This window comes from Callithrix jacchus, chromosome 4 (genome assembly GCF_049354715.1).
Source record: "Callithrix jacchus isolate 240 chromosome 4, calJac240_pri, whole genome shotgun sequence".
NCBI classification, from domain to species: domain Eukaryota; kingdom Metazoa; phylum Chordata; class Mammalia; order Primates; family Cebidae; genus Callithrix; species Callithrix jacchus.
Window position 1 is genome coordinate 28,309,038 of NC_133505.1, and position 18,736 is coordinate 28,327,773.

Below are 18,736 nucleotides of genomic sequence, written 5' to 3' on the forward strand. Positions count from 1 at the left end.
AAGGGATACTCTCATCGTTTAAAGTTAGAGAAACCAAGTGCAGGGCGACAAAATGATTTGTTCATGTTGCATGACTTAGCAGTTGAACTTGGCTATAAAGATGGGACTTCGGCCAGGTGCACAGGTTCACGCCTGTAATCCCAGCACTTTGGGAGGCCAAGGCAGATGGATCGCAAGGTCAGGAGTTCAAGACCAGCCTGGCCAATATGGTAAAACCCTGCTCCTACTAAAAATACAAAAATTAGCTGAGCATGGTGGCAGGCACCTGTAGTCCCAGCTACTCAGGATGCTGAGGCAGGAGAATTGCCTGAACTTGGGAGGCAGAGAATACAGTGAGCTGAGATCACACCACTGATCTCCAGCTTGGGTAACAGAGCAAGACTCCATCTCAAAAAAAAATAAAATAAAAAGATGGGACTTTTAAGTTCTTCAAGGCAGTAGTCTTTATATATTTAGTGCTTATGATTTATTTCTGAAATGTCACAGATATCTGGGCAAAGGGGCAGTATGAATATTTTGGTATCTATACTAATACTAATAAAATATGAATTTTAATGACAGGATTCTTAAAATGTGTTCAGAATTTATGGAAGATAGAGAATATTAATATTACTCATATAAAAGTCTTATAGGGTACTATCTAATACAGCTTTAAAAATGTATACACTTACCATGAAGGAGATCCATTCTGTTTTACATTGTTGTTGACTTTGAAGCAGCTTTTTTTTTTTGAGATAGATTCTCACTCAGTTGCCAGGCCGGAGTGCAGTGGTACAATCTCAGCTCACCGCAACCTCCGCCTCCTGGGCTTGAGCTGTCCTCCTGCCTCAGCCTCCCGAGTAGTTGGAACCACAGGCGTGCACCACCATGCCCAGCCAATTTTTGTATTTTTAGTAGAGATGGGTTTCACCATGTTGGCCAGGATGGTCTTGATTCTTGACCTCAATCTGCCTGCCTCAGCCTCCCAGAGTGTTGGGATTAGAGGCATGAGCCACCGTGCACGGCCTGTATGTTTTGATTTGTACACATACAGCTTACTCTCTTGAGTGTGCAGTTCCATGTGTTTTGACAGTGGCATAGAGTCACACGTTCACCACCGCTACCAAGAACAATTCCATCAGTCCCAACATTCCTTCATGCTGCTGCTGGTAGTCTGCCCTAACCCCAGCATCCCCTGGCCAAATCCTGACCTGTTCTCCATCCCTGTTGTTGCCTTTTCCAGAACAAGATACTCTATCTTTATCATAGAGTATGTAGCCATTGGGGGCTAAAAAAGCAGCTGCTTATTCTTTTTTTCTATTAAATGAATGCCTTTTGTATGTGACAAGGTGATCATGAGAGTCTCTCATAGATCCTCTGGCAGTTTTATTTTTATTTATTGATTTGTGAGACAGAATCTCACTGTTGCCCAGGCTGGAGTACAGTGGAACAATCTTGGCTTATTGCAGCCTCCACCTCCTGGGCTCAAGCAATCCTCCCAACTCAGCCTCCTCAGTACCTGGGTCTACAGGTGCATGCCACCACACCCAGCGAAATTTCTGTAGAAAAGGGGGGGTTTTGTCATGTTGCCCAGGCTGGTCTCGAACTACTGGACTCAAGCGATTCACCCACCTTGGCCTTCCTAAGTGCTGGGATTACAGGTGTGAGTCACTGTGCCCAGCCCTCTGGTAGTTTTAGTATCTGTTGAGTATTGGTTTCTTTTACCCCGCTTTTCTCTGTCCATGTTATTTGTTTTCTCCATAAATAACAGAAGCAGTTGGGCCTGTTATTATTATTATTATTTTTTAAGTAGGGCTATTTTTAGTAATATTACTCCTTTGGGGTAATAAACCAAAACTAAGCACAGCATTTAATTATGTAATCAAACCTGTGCTTTTATTACCTTTGATTTTTCTGTTTTTTTTTCTTTTGTTTAGACGGAGTTTCACTTTTTTGTTACCCAGCCTGGAGCACAATGGCGAGATCTCGGCTCACCGAAACCTCCGCCTCCTGGGTTCAGGCAATTCTCCTCCTGCCTCAGCCTCCTGAGTAGCTGGGATTACAGGCACGTGCCACCATGCCCAGCTAATTTTTTGTATTTTTAGTATAGACGGGGTTTCACAGTGTTGACCAGGATGATCTCGATCTCTTGACCTCGTCACCTGCCTCGGCCTCCAAAGTGCTTGGATTATAGGCATGAGCCACCACGCCCAGCCACCTTTGATTTTTCAATATCAGTGATTCAGAAGAAATGGTAGAAACACCATGAACTTAATTGGTGGAACAAGAACAACCAAAAGTGTGTCCCACTTTTATTTTGAAAACACATGTGACTGACTCACAAAACTTGCCATCAACCAATCAGATCATAAAAGGGTGTCATGGTGAGCATGTCACAACATCCCAACATGGTTCATCAGAATTCATACAGGAGAAGCTCTGTTTAGGTTTGCAGGTGGCTCAGTGGTTTATTTTTTCCTATAAATTAAATATATTAATCATTGGTTTTGATCTGAAAATGCCCATAATTCTGTTTCTAAAACATGCAAGTACTTAAAAGTAAAGCCAGCTAGGCACAGTGGCCCATGCCAGTAATCCCAGCACTTTGGGAGGCTGAGGCAGGTGGATCACCTGAGATCAGGAGTTCGAGACCAGCCGGGCCAACCTGGTGAAATATTTTCTCTACTAAAAATACAAAAATTAGCTGGGTGTGGTGGCTGGCACCTGTAATCCCAGCTACTCAGGAGGCTGAGGCTTTTTAAAAAAGTAAATCCCTTAATGCCTGAAAACTGCATACTGAAAACTGCTACTACAGTCCCTAAATTGGCCCTGGGCGGAGGAGAGGGTAGGAAGGCAAGCCACTGGAGAGGTCGACATTTCCTTGAAGTCTCATGCTTTAGTTTACAAAGTTATTTAAATAATACATTTCTGTGTACTCTATGTTTGTAAACTTTTTACTGACATACAATACTACATACAGAAAACTGCACACATCAGAACTGAACAGATCACTGAATTTTTACATTGCTCTTATCTGTGTAAGCAGCCCAAGAAACCATGTTCCTGGTACTCCTAAAATCCCCCGCACCCACCAAAGGCTCCTTCCCAGACACTTCCAAGAGTAACAATGATCCCGAATTAGATGTGTGTGGTTTTGGGTCACTGTGTAACTTCTAACTGAAGCCTGGGGCTTTTCATCCAGATGTCCAGGTTAAATGGGTATTTCAGGAAGAGGTGCCAGGCCTAGGTTCCCTGTATTTCTGCATATTCTTTGTGGCCAGGGGATGGGGAGAGCTTCCCCAGCACATTAAAAGACTCTGTCTCCCATGTTTTTGCTTTTTTAAAAAGTTTATTTAGGTGTTTTTTTTTATATTTGAAGAATAACACTATAAACAGAACTACCCCACTAGTCTGTATAAAACATTAGACTTGCAAGAGATAGGGACTTAATTCCCAGACTTAGCAACCCCGGCACACGCAGCAACAAACGGAATTTACCAATGACCTTAAACAACTCTTGACCTGTCTCGGGTTGCAAACAGGGGTTAAAATTAGGCAAGAGTTTTAAGTGAGCATAATTTCTTATTTGGCTGCTCTGACATGGAATTGGAGGGAAGGTTTTACAAGTTGCAAATGAATTCTTGATTTACATCCAGCTGGGTGCAGCCTGGTGCCTTGTTTTGAAGGTGAAGAAGGCACTGTGTGCAAGGCAAGATGAAAATTTATCTAGTGGAGTCATTAAGAACTTTTCTCCCACTTGTAAACAAAACAGTACAGGGCATACTGTGTTCTATTGATTTCAGTGAGAGAGACGACCCTGCTGTGAGAGGCAAATCAATGCTGTACTTTTACTTGAAAGAGTCAGTGAAACCTAGGAAATCCACTTGAAATGCAGAATACCTAAGTCAAACTGTGAACAAACACATCTGCATAAGTAGATGGCAGGAAAAGCTTCCTACTTGATGTCAAAGTGCTGCAAACAACAGAATCTCTCATTTCTGGAATCCAGTAAAACTTAAGGAGGCAGTTTTTGAACTCAAAACCCCACCAAAGTGATAGACGTACAAGAGTGACGCCCGACCTCATTTAATGTAAGGAAACCTCGTATATCTCAATGGTGCAGGTCCCTTGTGAAAGGTTGTTTTCAGACCAGGCGCAGTGGCTCATGCCTGTAATCCCAGAACTTTGGGAGGCCGAGCTGGGTGGATCACGAGGTCAGAAGATCGATCATCCTGGCCAACATGGTGAAACCCGTCTCTACAAAAAAAAAATAAAAAATGAGAAGGGGGTGGTGATGCATGCCTATAGTCCAAGCTAGTCCAGAGGCGGAGGCAGGGGAATCGCTGGAACTCCAGGAGTCAAAGGAGGTTACAGTGAGTCGAGATCGCACTATTGCACTCCAGCCTGGGCAACAGAGCAAGACTCTGTCTCAAAAAAACAAAAAAGGAAGGTTGTTTTCAATTTATGTTTAATACAGTTTAGTCGGCTATTTAATAGTTATGTTATTGTCGTAAGCTGACATGGAAGTATTCATTTGTGCAGAAAGATGTTTTATGAAATCGTGTTTTCTTCCTTTTGTTTCTGCCATTGGAACAAAACTTTAATGTTATTCACAGTTCCCTAGAAACAACAGGCACAGCACGCCACACAGGGCCACAGCAGGAAGCACCAGATGCAAACGGGGAGGGGAAGGCATAAGCCACAGTCTTTTTTTTTTAAATTATTTTAATTTTAATTTTTTATTTTATATATTTATTTACTTTTTGAGATGAAGTCTCACTCTTGTCCCCCAGGCTGGAGTGCAATGGTGTGATCTCGGCTCACTGCAACCACCGCCTCCTGGGTTCAAGTGACTGTCCTGCCTCAGCCTCTCGAGTAGCTGGGACTACAGGTGTGCGCCACCATGCCCAGCTAATTTTTGTATTTTTAGTAGAGAAGACAGGGTTTCACCATGTTGTCCAGGCTGGTCTTGAACTCCTGACCTCAGGTGATCTGCCCACCTTGGTCTCCCAAAGTGCTGGTATTACAGGCATGAGCCACTGAGCAAGGCCTACTTATTTTTTGAGACAGAGTCTCCTTCTGTTCCCCAGGCTGGGGTGCAGTGGTGCAATCTCAGCTCACTGCAACCTCCACCTCCTGGGTTCAAGTGATTGTTGTGCCTCAGCCTTCTGAGTAGCTGGGATTGCAGGTGCCCGCTGCCACACCCGGCTAATTTTTGTATCTTTAGTAGAGATGGGGTTTTACCATGTTGGCCAGGCTGGTCTTGAAGTCCTGGTCTCAAGTGATTCACCCACCTCAGCCTCTCAAAGTGCTGGGAATATAGGCGTGAGCCATCTTGCCCAGCTAACAGTTTTTTTTGTTGTTGTTTTTTCTTTTTTTTTTGGTTTTTTGTTTTGTTTTGTTTGAGACAGAGTCTTGCACTGACACCAGGCTGGAAAGCAGTGGTGCGATCTCGGCTCATTGCAACTCTGCCTCCTGGGTTCTAGCAATTCCCCTGCCTCAGCCTCCCAAGTAGCTGAGACTACAGGCACGTGCCATCACACCTGGCTCATTTTTGTACTTTTAGTAGAGATAGGGTTTCACCATGTTGGCCAGGATGGTCTCGATCTCCTGACCTCAGGTGATCCACTGACTTTGGCCTTCCAAAGTGCTGGAATTATTATTTTTGAATAATGCTTTCTTAATGCTAATGATTGTTACTTGTAAGTATTCAATTTCATAATGTGCTTTTTAAAATTTGATCTTTGTTCTTTGTACTTTGAAGTATTATTTGAAGTTATTCTAATAACCACTGTTCTATTTGGTACCAGTTACAGAATACTAGTTTTAAGAGAAGAAAAGTAAAGATTCACAAGGTAAATATGCCAAGATGTTAACACTAGCTAATTTGAGGGAGTTGGAAAATAAACAGTTTGCTGCTGCTTTGAACTTTTCTGTACTTTAAAAATCTCCAAAGCTTAAAGTGGCTGTACTTGGTGAAAAAATAACTCTCCTTACTGAGACACAATCCTTGGTGCGTTAGTACTACAGATAATACTATACCGTATTATCTCTGGGCCAGGTGTGCTGGCTTATGCTTGTAATTGCAGCACTTTGAGAGGCCAAGTCATGTGGATCTCTTGAACCCTGGAGTTTAGAGACCAGCCTGGGCCGAGATTGCACTCCAGCCTGGGTGACAGATGCCTTCATGGCATGTTTGCTCATGTTTCATTGGCTAAAACAAGTCCCATGGCCAAGACTAGATCCAAGAGGTATAAAAACATTTTCCCCCTCTTAATGTAAAAGCTGCAAAGTCATATTGAACAGCAGCCTGCGTATAGCAGTGGGACACATTTGTGACCATTTTTTGCAGTCTGCCACAACAAATCAAAATATATCCTTGTTTAGTGGAAACATAAAGCAAGATATTTACTGGAATATCTTTTAAAAATAATTTTTTTTTTTTTTTGAGACAGAGTTTCACTCTTGTTACCCAGGCTGGAGTGCAATGGCGAGATCTCGGCTCACCGTAACCTCTGCCTCCTGGGCCCAGGCAATTCTCCTGCCTCAGCCTCCTAAGTAGCTGGAATTACAGGCACGCGCCACCGTGCCCAGCTAATTTTTTGTATTTTTTAGTAGAGACGGGGTTTCACCATGTTGACCAGGATGGTCTCGATCTCTTGACCTCGTGATCCACCTACCTCGGCCTCCCAAAGTGCTGGGATTACAGGCTTAAGCCACCACACCTGGCCAAAAATAATTTTTTTAAGTTAATTTTGGGAATGTACCTTTAACTTCCATTCTAAGAAATTTAATAGTGGTTAAGAAATTTTTTAAATCACTACCTACCCAGCAATCATCATAAAAGTAACATTTTAAAAATAAAGAAAATACAGAAAACTATAAAAACTAAAATAAAAATTATCACTAAACTCAATACTTAGAGATAATAGTTCAGTATATGTTTTTTATATAAAAGCATATTTTTACATGTTTACCGTTTTTTTTAAAATATACTTTAAGTTCTGGGGTACATGTGCAGAACATGCAGGTTTGTTACACAGGTACACACATGCCATGGTGGTTTGCTGCACCCATCAACCCATCATCTACATTTGGTATTTCTTCTAATGCTATCCCTCACCTTGCTTCCCACCCCCTGACAGGCCCTGGTGTGTGATGTTCCCCTCCCTGTGTCCATGTGTTCACATTGTTCAGCTTCCACACATGTTCCATGAGTGAGAACATGCGGTGCTTAGTTTTTTATTGGTTTTTATAGCCAGCTCTCATCATGCATTAGTGTATTCTCATATTCCAATAAAGAAATACCTGAGACTAGGTTATTTATTTAATCAATTTATTCTTTTTTTTTTTTTTTTTTTTTTGAGATAGAGTTTCGCTTTGTTACCCAGGCCGGAGTGCAATGGCATGATCTTGGCTCACTGCAACCTCTGCCTTCTGAGTTCAAGCAATTCTCCTGCCTCAGCCTCCCAAGTAGCTGAGATTACAGGGGTGCACCACCACACCCAGCTAATTTTTTGTATTTTTAGTAGAGACTGGGTTTCACCATGTTGGCCAGGCTGGTCTCGAGCTCCTGACCTCAGGTGATCCTCTGAGACTGGGTAATTCATAAAGAGAAGAGGCTTAATTGGCTCACAGTTCCACAGGCTGTACAGGAAGCAAAATGCTGGCATCTGCTCAACATCTGTAGAGGCCTGAGGAGACTTTCAAACATGGCAGAAGACGGAGAAGGAGCAAGCATCTCACATGACTAGAGCAGGAGGAAGAGGAGTAAGGGAGATGCCACACACTCTTAAACAACCAGATATCACAAGAATTCTATCACAAGACAGCATGAGGGGGTCGGTGCTAAACCATTAGAAACTGCCCCCACAATCCAGTCACCTCCCACCCAGGCACCCCCTCTGACACTGAGGATTACAATTCAACTTGAGTTTACCCAATGACACAGATCCCAACCATTTCACCTCACCTAACAGTGTGTCATGGCTTTTCACGTCATGAAGAATTTGTCACAATTTTTTTTAGCTCTGTAGTGTGCCATCATTTGAATGCAATATAATTTATTTAGAAAAGCCCTAACTTATGGACATTGGGAAGGTCTTATTAGTAATAGTTTTGTTAATAAAATTGATAATGATGATAGATACTTTAGCAGAACTTACTATGTACCAAGCACCATTCAGAGTGTTTTAAGTATATTATGTACTTCACAGTAAGTTTATGTGGTAAACATGCTGTTTTTAACCCCAATTTACAGATAGGGAAACTGAGGAACAGAGAGCTTAGATAAACTGGGTCTCACAGTAATTGACAGAGCAGGCACTTGAATCCTGCTTAGGTTCGAGAATCTGCTTAGGTTTTAGAATCTCCCCTCTGCCTCAAACTAATTTAAAAATAACTTCCTTAGGACAAATTCCAATAGATCGAAGTGCTGAGTCAAATGATATGCACATTTTTAATCCTTTTAATACAGAATGTCATATTGCTCTTCCAAAAATGGTGCCAATTTATACTCCCACCTGCAGGCTTGAGATTTCCATTTTACACTACCTGTTTCACCATAGGGCATTATTATTTTCTAAATCTTTGCCAGCTTGATAACTATAAAAAGAGGAATTACCAGGTGCAGTGGTGCATGCTTGTAATCCTAGCCACTCAGGAGGCTGATATAGGATGATCCCTTGAACCCAGGAGTTCAAACCCAGCCTGGGTAACATAGCAGGGACCTCATCTCTAATAAACAAAACAAACACAAAAAGAGAGGCTATCTTAGGGTTTTAACTTTAGTAACTTCAGTTCCTAACAAATTTGAGCATATTTTCTTATGCTCAGACATTTGCATAAGCCAAGGTGCAAAGAGCTATGTGAAAATGAAAGGCCAGTTGAGGAATTCCCAGATATGTGGCAGGACACTTGGTTGTGTGTGGACAGTGTTGAAAGATGAGGCCTGGGCCAGGTGTGGTGGCTTAACACCTGTAATCCTAGCACTATGGGAGGCTGAGGTGGGTGGATCATCTGAGGTTGGAAGTTCAAGACCAGCCTGACCAACATGGCAAAAGCCTGTCTCTACTAAAAGTACAAAATTAGCCAGGTGTGGTGGCGCATGCCCATAATCCCAGCTACCTGGGAGGCTGACGCAGGAGAACTGCTTGAGCCTGGAAGGTAGAGGTTGCAGTGAACCAAGATTGTGCAATTGCACTCCAGCCTGGACAACAAGAGCAAAACTCCAAGTCAAAAAAAAAAAAAAAGAAACAAAGATGAGGCCTGGAGCCCAGTGTTGAAACTACGTGCAACAGGGCCAGACAATGTAGGTGAGTGAAACACGATCGGGCCAGGGTGGATCGAGAGCTCCTGGATGCCTGAAGCCCCAGTGAATTGTTGCCAGGGGACAATGGGAATTCAGACTTCCATAGAAAATCTGGTTTTTCCATGTTGGCTCCATTCCATCCTACTGCAGGGGTCGAACCAAACAGGTCTACCAATCAAATGTGGCTTTTGGGCTCCCAGACTGCTGTTTGTAGTCTGTAGGTGTCTTAGTCTGTTTCCTGCTGCGTAACAGAATACCTGAGACTGGGTAATTTATAAAGAAAAGAAATGTATTTGGCCTCTGATTCTGGAGGCTGGGAAGTTCAAGAACATGGCATGGCATCTGGTGAGGGCCTTTGTGCTGCATCATCCCATGACATAAGGTTGAAGGGCAAGAGAGCACATAAGAGAGAAGCAAGAGAGGGTGAAACTCGCTTTTACAGTAAACTTGCTCTTCTGATAACGAGCCCAATCCTGCAATAATGAACCCATACTCAAAACCATGACATTAATCCATTCATAACATCAGAACCCTCTTGACCTGATCACTTCTTGAGGTCCCACCTCTCAAAACTGTTGCACTGAAGATCAAGTTTCCAACACATGAATTTTGGGGGACACATTCAAACCGTAGCAGAGGCAAGGTTGTAAAAACTATTATGTGTTTGTGGTCAGCATTTTGGCATCTTCCTGGCCAGAATGTGATCTATAGAAGTGAAGTGATGGATCCAGCCAGGGTTATAATTCTGAGGAGCTGGCTGGGGCAGTCTGCTTGGTTAGTGACAGTTTGAATCAAAGGAAAGAAATGACAGTTCAGAATCTAGCTCTTTAGGGAGGAGATAAGCACGAAGCTGGGTCCAGGGGGAACAAATGTAGAAATGTAAAAAGAGAGATGAAATGAGGAGTTGGAATTCTGGTAAGAAGTGACAGAAGAAGTCCAGGATGAGGGCAAGTTTGAGTTTGTTGAGGGGTGAGGGGTTGTGGGGCATATCAAGATGGCTTGAAAAATCAGACACAGGGTCAACCATTCAAAGTAACCTGCACCCCCTCCCCCAAATAAAAGGCTGATGGGATCAATGCTGATTGTATGAAGAGCCATGTGGTGGTATGACTGCATCTAGTGGAAAGACTGCAGGCAGAGAGACCCATTGGCAGGCAATTAACAATAGTCTTGATGAGAGATATGGAGCACCTGGGTGAGGGTTGTGGCCTCAAAGGAAAGCAAAAGGTATGTGTTTGAGCAATGCTGTTAACCAGCTTGGAGGACTGCTGGTAGATGGAAATCCACTGGGGACTCCTGTACTGTGCAAAATTTCAACAGTCGTAGCTGGAAGGGAATAACTAGTGGATCAGGTTAATCATGCAGGTGAAAGATTTTGAAGCATGTCATGGGTTAGTGGAGCAAAGAAGGGAGCATTCTCAGGCTACATGTCTGGGACTACGGAAGCTGATGGCCTTCACCACCTCAGGAAGATCTGCTGTAATTAGAGGAGTGTTTGGCAAGAGCTGAAAATGATAAACAGCAGAGCTGTGTAGGCAGCTGGCCAGTGGACCATGTCAGCATTGTAATGAAATCTGAACTCTCTGAGCCAAGGATTGCCCGTGTTTCTAAACTTTCTACTGACCTTGCCCAGTTGTCACCAGAAGATGTCCAAGAATGACTCTGGCATGAAGGCGTTTAGGCTGCTTCTAAAGATATTATTTCATTATTATTATTATTATTTTGAGATGGAGTCTCACTCTTTCACCAAGCTGGAGTGCAGTAGCACGATCTCAGCTCACTGCAACCTCCGGCTTCTGGGTTCAAGTGATTCTCCTGCCTCAGCCTCCTGAGTAGCTGGGACCCCACCATCTTGCCCCACCATCGTACCCAGCCAATTTTTGTATTTTTAGTAGAGACAGGGTTTTACCCTGTTGGCCAGGATGGTCTCAATCTCTTGACCTCGTGATCCACCCACCTTGGCTTCCCAAAGTGTTGGGATTACAGGTGTGAGCCACCACGTCCAGCCTGAAGATATGGATAAACATAAATTCTCTAAATACACTAAACTGAAAATCCCAGGAATATCCCATTTATGACTTTACCTCCAACATCTACTCTGGAATCTTGGAGGAATGCAAGAAAGTATTTGAGTAAGTGAGTAAATTATCTGGAAACAAAATCAACAAGTTCCTTAGCCCATCTGCACTCCCAAACTAGAGCCTAGGAAATTTAAGTGAATTTTCTAGGCTCTAGTTTGCATAGCTTGGTAATGAAGGGAAAACATTAGAAAAGCTCTAAAATTCATTCAATTCTAAAATTCATGGGTTTTCCTTCTTTCATTTCACCTTTTCCTTTTATAACTAAGGAGTGAATTTGTTGGCAGTTATGAGAGGTGAACACAGAGATGTCATATTAAGAATGCTATACCATTGTCTCAGGGACTACAAAACTAGAAACATCCACATCAAACAAAGCAGGATGTCTTTTAGTAAGTTTCTTGTGTTAACAATCCTAAATAGGCCAGGCGTGGTGGCTCATGCCTATACTCCCAGCACGTTGGGAGGCCAAGGTGGGAGGACTGCTTGAGTCCAGGAGTTTGACAGCCTGGGCAACATAGCAAGAGCCATTATCTATTTAAAAAAAAAAAGTCCTAAGTGATCAATTGATCAATGAAGCACTAGTGGGTGGAAACAGATATATATTCTTTAATTTCTAAAAATGATCCAAATTAGCAATTGGAATAAGAGCCTACAAGTTATTTAACACTACAATTCTCTGCCATTGGGTAATTTTCTATTTTTTTGTTGTCAAAGATAATCAGTTGACTTACTAGAATTAGTCACAAGCACAATTACTAAATTAATGAAGCCAAAAAAAAAAAAAACCTCAGCTGTATATCAATCAACTTTTATAAAAAATATAAAAGCAATGTGACCTTAAAGTAAGTTTTATAAGTAAGAAAAACACTGGCATTTTTCCTCCACCCACATTTCACATGCAAATATTTGTCCATGGCTTATTAATAGTATACAATTTCATATTCTGGTGTTTTTGTTTTTGTCTTAATTCTAGATCAATAATTCTCAACCAGGGGTGATTTTGCACCTGAGGGGACATTTGGCAATGTCTGGAGAGATTTTGGTCTGTCACATCTGTGATTGGTGGCCTGCTACTGGCATCTAGTGGAAAGAGACTGGGAACGATGTTAAACATTCTAAAAGACACAGGATGGCCGGGCGCGGTTGCTCAAGCCTGTAATCCCAGCACTTTGGGAGGCCGAGGCGGGTGGATCACGAGGTCAAGAGATCCAGACCATCCTAGTCAATTTGGTGAAACCCTGTCTCTACTAAAAATACAAAAAATTAGCTGGGCACGGTGGCGTGTGCCTGTAATCCCAGCTACTCAGGAGGCTGAGGCAGGAGAATTGCCTGAATCCAGGAGGCGGAGGTTGCGGTGAGCCGAGATCGCGCCATTGCACTTCAGCCTGGGTAACAAGAGCGAGACTCCGTCTCAAAAAAAAAAAGACACAGGTCGGCCCCCACGACAAAGAATTACCTGGCCCAAATGTCAGTAGTGCTGAGGTTGAGAAAACGGCTTTAGATTTATAGTGAAAAAGCAGTGTCTTCCACAGACATTGTCCCCAGGATTTTATTAAAGGGATTATATTTTCAACTATGTATTTAGTGGTTATGTATGCCGGCCATTGCAAAGCACTGCACAGACGTTTTTCTCATTTAACCCTCCCAAAACCCTGTGAGGTTTTTTTTTTTTTTTTGAGACGGAGTTTCACTGTTACCCAGACTGGAGTGCACTTCCACTGGAGTGGAATTGGCAGTTATGGTGACTTTTCCTACATGTTTCTAAATTGATTTTCTACAACCGACCAATTTCAGCATCCCCATTGAATTGTGAGAAAGCTCTTTCAATATGTTCTCATCAGCACTGGCGATTTGACATTTAAAAACAAAATTCCGGCCGGGTGCGGGTGGCTCAAGCCTGTAATCCCAGCACTTTGGGAGGCCGAGGCAGTTGGATCACGAGGTCAAGAGATCGAGACCATCTTGGTCAACATGGTGAAACCCCGTCTCTACTAAAAATACAAAAAAATTAGCTGGGCATGGTGGCGCGTGCCTGTAATCCCAGCTACTCAGGAGGCTGAGGCAGGAGAATTGCCTGAACCCAGGAGGCGGAGGTTTTGGTGAGCCGAGATCGCGCCATTGCACTCCAGCCTGGGTAACAACAGCGAAACTCCGTCTCAAAAAAAAAAAAAAAAATTCCTTGTTTACTTAAGAAATTAAAAGGTATACTGGGCGCGGTGGCTCATGCCTATAATCCCAGCACTTTGGGAGGCCGAGGCGGGTGGATCACGAGGTCAAGAGATCGAGACCATCCTGGTCAACAAGATGAAACCCTGTCTCTACTAAAAAATACAAAAATTAGCTGGGCACGGTGGTGTGCACCTGTAGTCCCAGCTACTCGCGAGGCTGAAGCCGGAGAATTCCTTGAACCCAGAAGGCGGAGGTTGCAGTGAGCCGAGATTGCTCCATTGCACTCCAGTCTGGGTAACCACAGCGAAATTCCGTCTCAAAAAATAAATAAATAAAAGGTATATATATGCTTAAATAATAAGCAATTTCTGGAACTTGTTACCACCCAAAATGAGAACCAAACTGTGTAGGAGAAATATAAATAAAGCTTGCATTTCAAAGAATCATGTTCATTTATTTAACAAGTACTGTTATTTGACTAAGAAAGGCTGAGCCCCAAGAAAAACATTCCTGGCTACTCTATAAACTTTGCCTCAAATGCTTTGTTTACATAAACCTATGAAGAGCAAATGAGAGAATTGGATTTTATCGTTTTAAATGTTTTCTCAGATAATATTGACATTTGTTTTGCCCCATCATAGAAATAATAAAATATAGGCCTTTGCTAGGATTCTTGTGAATGAAGGATACGTTCCTCCCACACTCCCCATAGCTACCCTCCCGGAGTCGTGACAAACAACAGTAATAGTAATCCTAACAGCAAATGTAATAATAGAATCGAGTCCAGTATTTTTCCAATACTAGTTATATCCCATTAGAGGATACAGAAATCACTTTAGTAGTTTTTTGATCAGAATTTTTAAGATGAAACGAGACTAGAAAACAACATAAAGTTAACGAGTGCACCGCATGTAATAAGCACAAGTGTTGTTTTATGGAACTTTTGTTTGCTTTATATGGTGTGTATGTATGGTGGTATACAGATGCTTTTTACTGCGGGTTGCAGTCCAAAAAATTGCAAAACCATTGATCTAATCTACCTCCTTCCTTTGAGAGGTGAGGTTTGGAAATGTTAAATGATGTCCATGGATACCCGGCTGGTTCATGACAAAGCTGGAATGAGAACGGAAGTTCCCTAATCCCTAGACCAGTGTCTACTCCATCAGGGTGCTCAGCCCGGTGCCAGTCTCGGGATGAGGTGAGAATAGGAAAGGCCTAATAGAGAGGCTTTTAGGGAGTAGACAAGGAGCAGTTGGACATTGGCACAAGTGATGGGGCTGGTAGCTTTGGGGTCTCCATGTATCTTTCAGTCCAAGCAAAGTTAAATTACTTACTGAAAAGTGGGCACATTGTACATTTGGGGTCTTCAATCTTAAACTTTTTTTTTTTTTTTTTTTTTGAGATGGAGTTTTACTCTTGTTACCGAGGCTGGAGTGCAATGGCGCGATCTCGGCTCACCACAACCTCCGCCTCCTGGGTTCAAGCAATTCTTCTGCCTCAGCCTCCCGAGTAGCTGTGACTACAGGCGTGCACCACCATGCCCAGCTAATTTTTGTATTTTTAGTAGAGACAGGGTTTCAGCTTGTTGACCAGGATGGTCTCGATCTCTTGACCTCATGATCCACCCGCCTCAGCCTCCCAAAGTGCTGGGATTATAGGCGTGAGCCACCGCGCCCAGCCTTCAATCTTAAATTTGCCATTATCTCCTCAAAGTAATAATCAAGTGATGCTTACTAAGTATTCAAATTGAGCTGTCACCAGAAGTCTTGTTGAATATTTTATCTCTTCCCTAAGCAAGTTGAACGAAGCAGGAAAGGATGATTGCTGGTCACTTAGGTCATTGTCCCAGGGTGAACCAAAATGGGTTGGTGCTTACTAAGAAGGTAGAGGAGGCCGGGCACAGTGGCTTACCCCTGTAATCCCAGCACTTTGGGAGGCCTAGACGGGTGGATCACTTGAGGTCAGGAGTTTGAGACCAGCATGGCCTACATGGTGAAACACTATCTCTACTAAAAATACAAAAAATTAGCCGGGCATAGTGGCATGCACCTGTATGCACCAGTTACTTGGAATCACTTGAACCTGGAAATCAGAGGTTGCAGTGAGCTGAGACTATGCCACTGGACTCCAGCCTGGGCAAAAGAGCAAGTCTCTGTCTCAGAAAAAAAAAAGAAGGTAGAAGAAAGGCTTTTTGATACAGAGAAGTAGAGATTATTCCACCTTAAGTTGCCATGCCTTTTGGGGAATCAAGACAGTATCCAGGCCTGTCTTATCCTCACACAAGTTAAACGGTCCTCCCCATCAGCACTAAAGATTGACTGAGTCAATGGGGCCACCCTTGCATTGGGAATGGACGCTCATTCATTCCTTTTTGGTTGAGAGTCTCCTCGTGGCCAAGTGCTATGAAGTCAAAGGCACTGATAGCTGGACGTCTGCTCAGTGCAGCTTTCTCCTACAATAGGTGGGCTGATGCCTTCAAGGAGGTAATTTGAGCGGTCTGTTAAAATACATTTATTCTTAGCAGTGGGGACAAGTTAGTTACAATTAACCCAAGGATTTATGGACCAGATTTGTTCACAAGAGCAGATTTTGAGTGAGAATAGAGTTAGTAAGAGACTAACCTAAAAACCTGGTGAAGACTGAGAGAAGGAGGTCAAGGAGGGGAAGAAAAAAGGATAGTGCTGTTGCTGTCCGGGATGAGCTGCATCCTCTTCCTAGCATTGCTTACAGCTCAGAGCTACTCACACTTGATCACACACAACTCTCCTGGGGATCTTGTGAAGATGCTGATGTTGGTACAAGAGGCCTGGCATGGGGCTCAATTCCTTCCTTCCTTCCTTCCTTCCTTCCTTCCTTCCTTCCTTCCTTCCTTCCTTCCTTCCTTCCTTCCTCCCTCCCTCCCTCCCTCCCTCCCTCCCTCCCTCCTTCCCTCCTTCCTTCCTCTTTCTTTCTTTCTCTCTCTCTCTCTCTCTTTCTTCTTTATCTTTCTTTTCCTTTTTTCTTTTTTTTTGAGCCAGGATCTCAGTGTGTTACCCAGGCTGAAATGCAGTGGCCTGATTTTGGCTCACTGCAGCCTTGACGTCCCAGGCTCAGATGATCCTTCCACCTCAGTCTCCTGAGTACATGGGGCCACAAGTGCACACCGCAACACCCAGCCAATTTTTGTATTTTTCATAGAGATGGGTTTTTGTATGTTGCCTAGGATGGTCTCAAACTTCTGGACTTAAGAGATCCATCTGCCTCTGTTACAGGAAAGGGGTCCCAATCCAAACCCCAAGAGAGGGTTCTTGGATCTCACGCAAGAAAGAATTCAGGGTGAGTACACAGTGCAAACTGAAAGCAGGTTTATTAAGAAAGTAAAGGAATAAAAGAATGGCTACTCCATAGACAGAGCAACTGGTTACCCACTTTTATGGTTATTTCTTTATGATACGCTGAACAGGGATGGATTATTACCCCTTTTAGACCATAGAGGATAACTTCCTGATGTTGTCATGGCATTTGTAAACTGTCATGGTACCAGTGGGAGGGCAGCAGTGAGGATGACCAGAGGTCACTCTCTTCGCCATTTTGGTTTGGGTGGGTTTTAGCTGGCAACTTTACTGCAAACTTGTTTTATCAGCAAGGTCTTTATCACCTGTATTTTTTTTTTTTTTTCTGAGACAGAGTTTTGCTCTTATTACCCAGGCTGGAGTGCAATGGCACGATCTCGGCTCACCACAACCTCTGCCTCCTGGGTTCAAGCAATTCTCCTGCCTCAGCCTCCCAAGTAGCTGGGACTACAGGCTGCGCCACCATGCCCAGCTAAATTTTGTATTTTTAGTAGAGACAAGGTTTCACCTTTTTGACCAGGATGGTCTCAATCTCTTGACCTCATGATCCACCCGCCTCGGCCTCCCAAAGTGCTGGCATTATAGGCATGAGCCACTGCACCCGGCCATATGACCTGTATTTTATGACCTCCTAGCTCATCCTGTGACTTAGAATGCCATAACTGTCTGGGATTGCAGACAAGTAGGTTTCAGCCTCATTTTACCCAGCTCCTGTTTAAGATGGAGTGGCTCTGGTTCACATGCCTCTGACACCTCGGCCTCCCAAAGTGCTGGGATCACAGGCATGAACCACCGCAACTTGCCAGATTCTGCATTTTTTTTTTTTTTTGAGACAGTGTCTCACTCTTGTCGCCCAGGCTGGAGTGCAGTGGCACCGTCTCAGCTCACTGCAACCTTCACCTCCCAGGCTCAAGCGATTCTCCTGCCTCATCCTCCCAAGTAGCTGGGACTACAGGCACACACCACGACACCCAGCTAATTTTGTATTTTTAGTAGAGATGATATTTCACCATGTTGGCCAGGCTGGTCTTGAACTCCTAACCTCAGGTGATCCGCCCACCTTGGCCTCCCAAAGTGCCGGGATTACAGGTGTGAGCCACTGAGCCTCGGCCTCCGAAATGCAGAATGCCAGATTCTGCATTTCTAACAAGATCCCAGGTGCTGCTGATGCCCCTACTCCAAGAACCACACTTGAATATCAAGGGTCTACGCCCACTCCTGCCAGATATTTCTGTGCCTCAGAATTCTTTGCAAAAAGAGTAGAATTTGACTCGTTCTGTTTGCCCTTCTTCCCCCTTCTGCTTTTAAAAATGTAATGTTTTAATGCACAAACATGAATAAAATCTAAGCACAGACATGTTTGATACCTGTCATCAAACGGAAAGTATAGAAGTTGAGGTTTAGAATTTCACTAGCAGGAGGTTAGTAGGTGTTATGTGTTCATTTTATAAAGGCAGCAGGTCATTAGTTATAAAGGTCATGATCTTATCCCTGGAATAATGGAATCTGTTTCTGAGTAAGAGTCAGTTTGAGATGATCAATAGTAAAGAGACTGAAAGAGGAAGAAAAATGTCTTGTGTTCTCAAAAATACAGTCATGTAAACACTAAATGACTTTTTGTCATGGGATCACACTCTTCATACTTTTACAATGTGGTTATCTGATAGACACTGGCTCATAATAACACACATCAGCTAATCACACAGAAGTAGATAAGTAAGGCAGATTCTCTTTTTGCTTTCCAGGCTCTCCTTCCCCACCCTACAGCTTAACCAGACAAGTTTTACTCTAAATTCTTTTAAAATGCGTGTTAAGAACAAAACAAAAGGGTGGGTGCAGTGGCTCACACCTGTAATCCCAAGCAC

At 43.3% G+C, this 18,736-nt stretch overlaps 2 protein-coding genes across 9 annotated transcripts in view; one reads left to right on the forward strand and one right to left on the reverse strand.

The window, feature by feature from the left end:
- LOC100397136 (N-acetyllactosaminide beta-1,6-N-acetylglucosaminyl-transferase) overlaps window positions 1–18,736 on the forward strand; it is a 171,921-nt gene that overhangs the window by 141,798 nt on the left and 11,387 nt on the right. The window contains exon 2 of one of the 5 annotated variants that reach the window (XM_078368450.1): window positions 16,791–16,854. The exons of the other annotated variants lie outside the window; for them this stretch is intronic. Within the exon in view, the coding sequence (XP_078224576.1) occupies window positions 16,791–16,854 (64 nt within the window). The remainder of the gene's footprint in view (window positions 1–16,790; window positions 16,855–18,736) is intronic. 5 annotated transcript variants of the gene reach the window in all.
- LOC144576540 (putative uncharacterized protein C6orf52) overlaps window positions 1–18,736 on the reverse strand; it is a 132,121-nt gene that overhangs the window by 21,903 nt on the left and 91,482 nt on the right. For 2 of the 4 annotated variants that reach the window (XR_013533833.1, XR_013533824.1), the window contains one exon: window positions 3,309–4,236. The exons of the other annotated variants lie outside the window; for them this stretch is intronic. The gene's annotated coding sequence lies outside the window, so the exon portion shown is untranslated. Of the gene's footprint in view, window positions 1–3,308; window positions 4,237–18,736 lie in introns of those variants that run through there. 4 annotated transcript variants of the gene reach the window in all.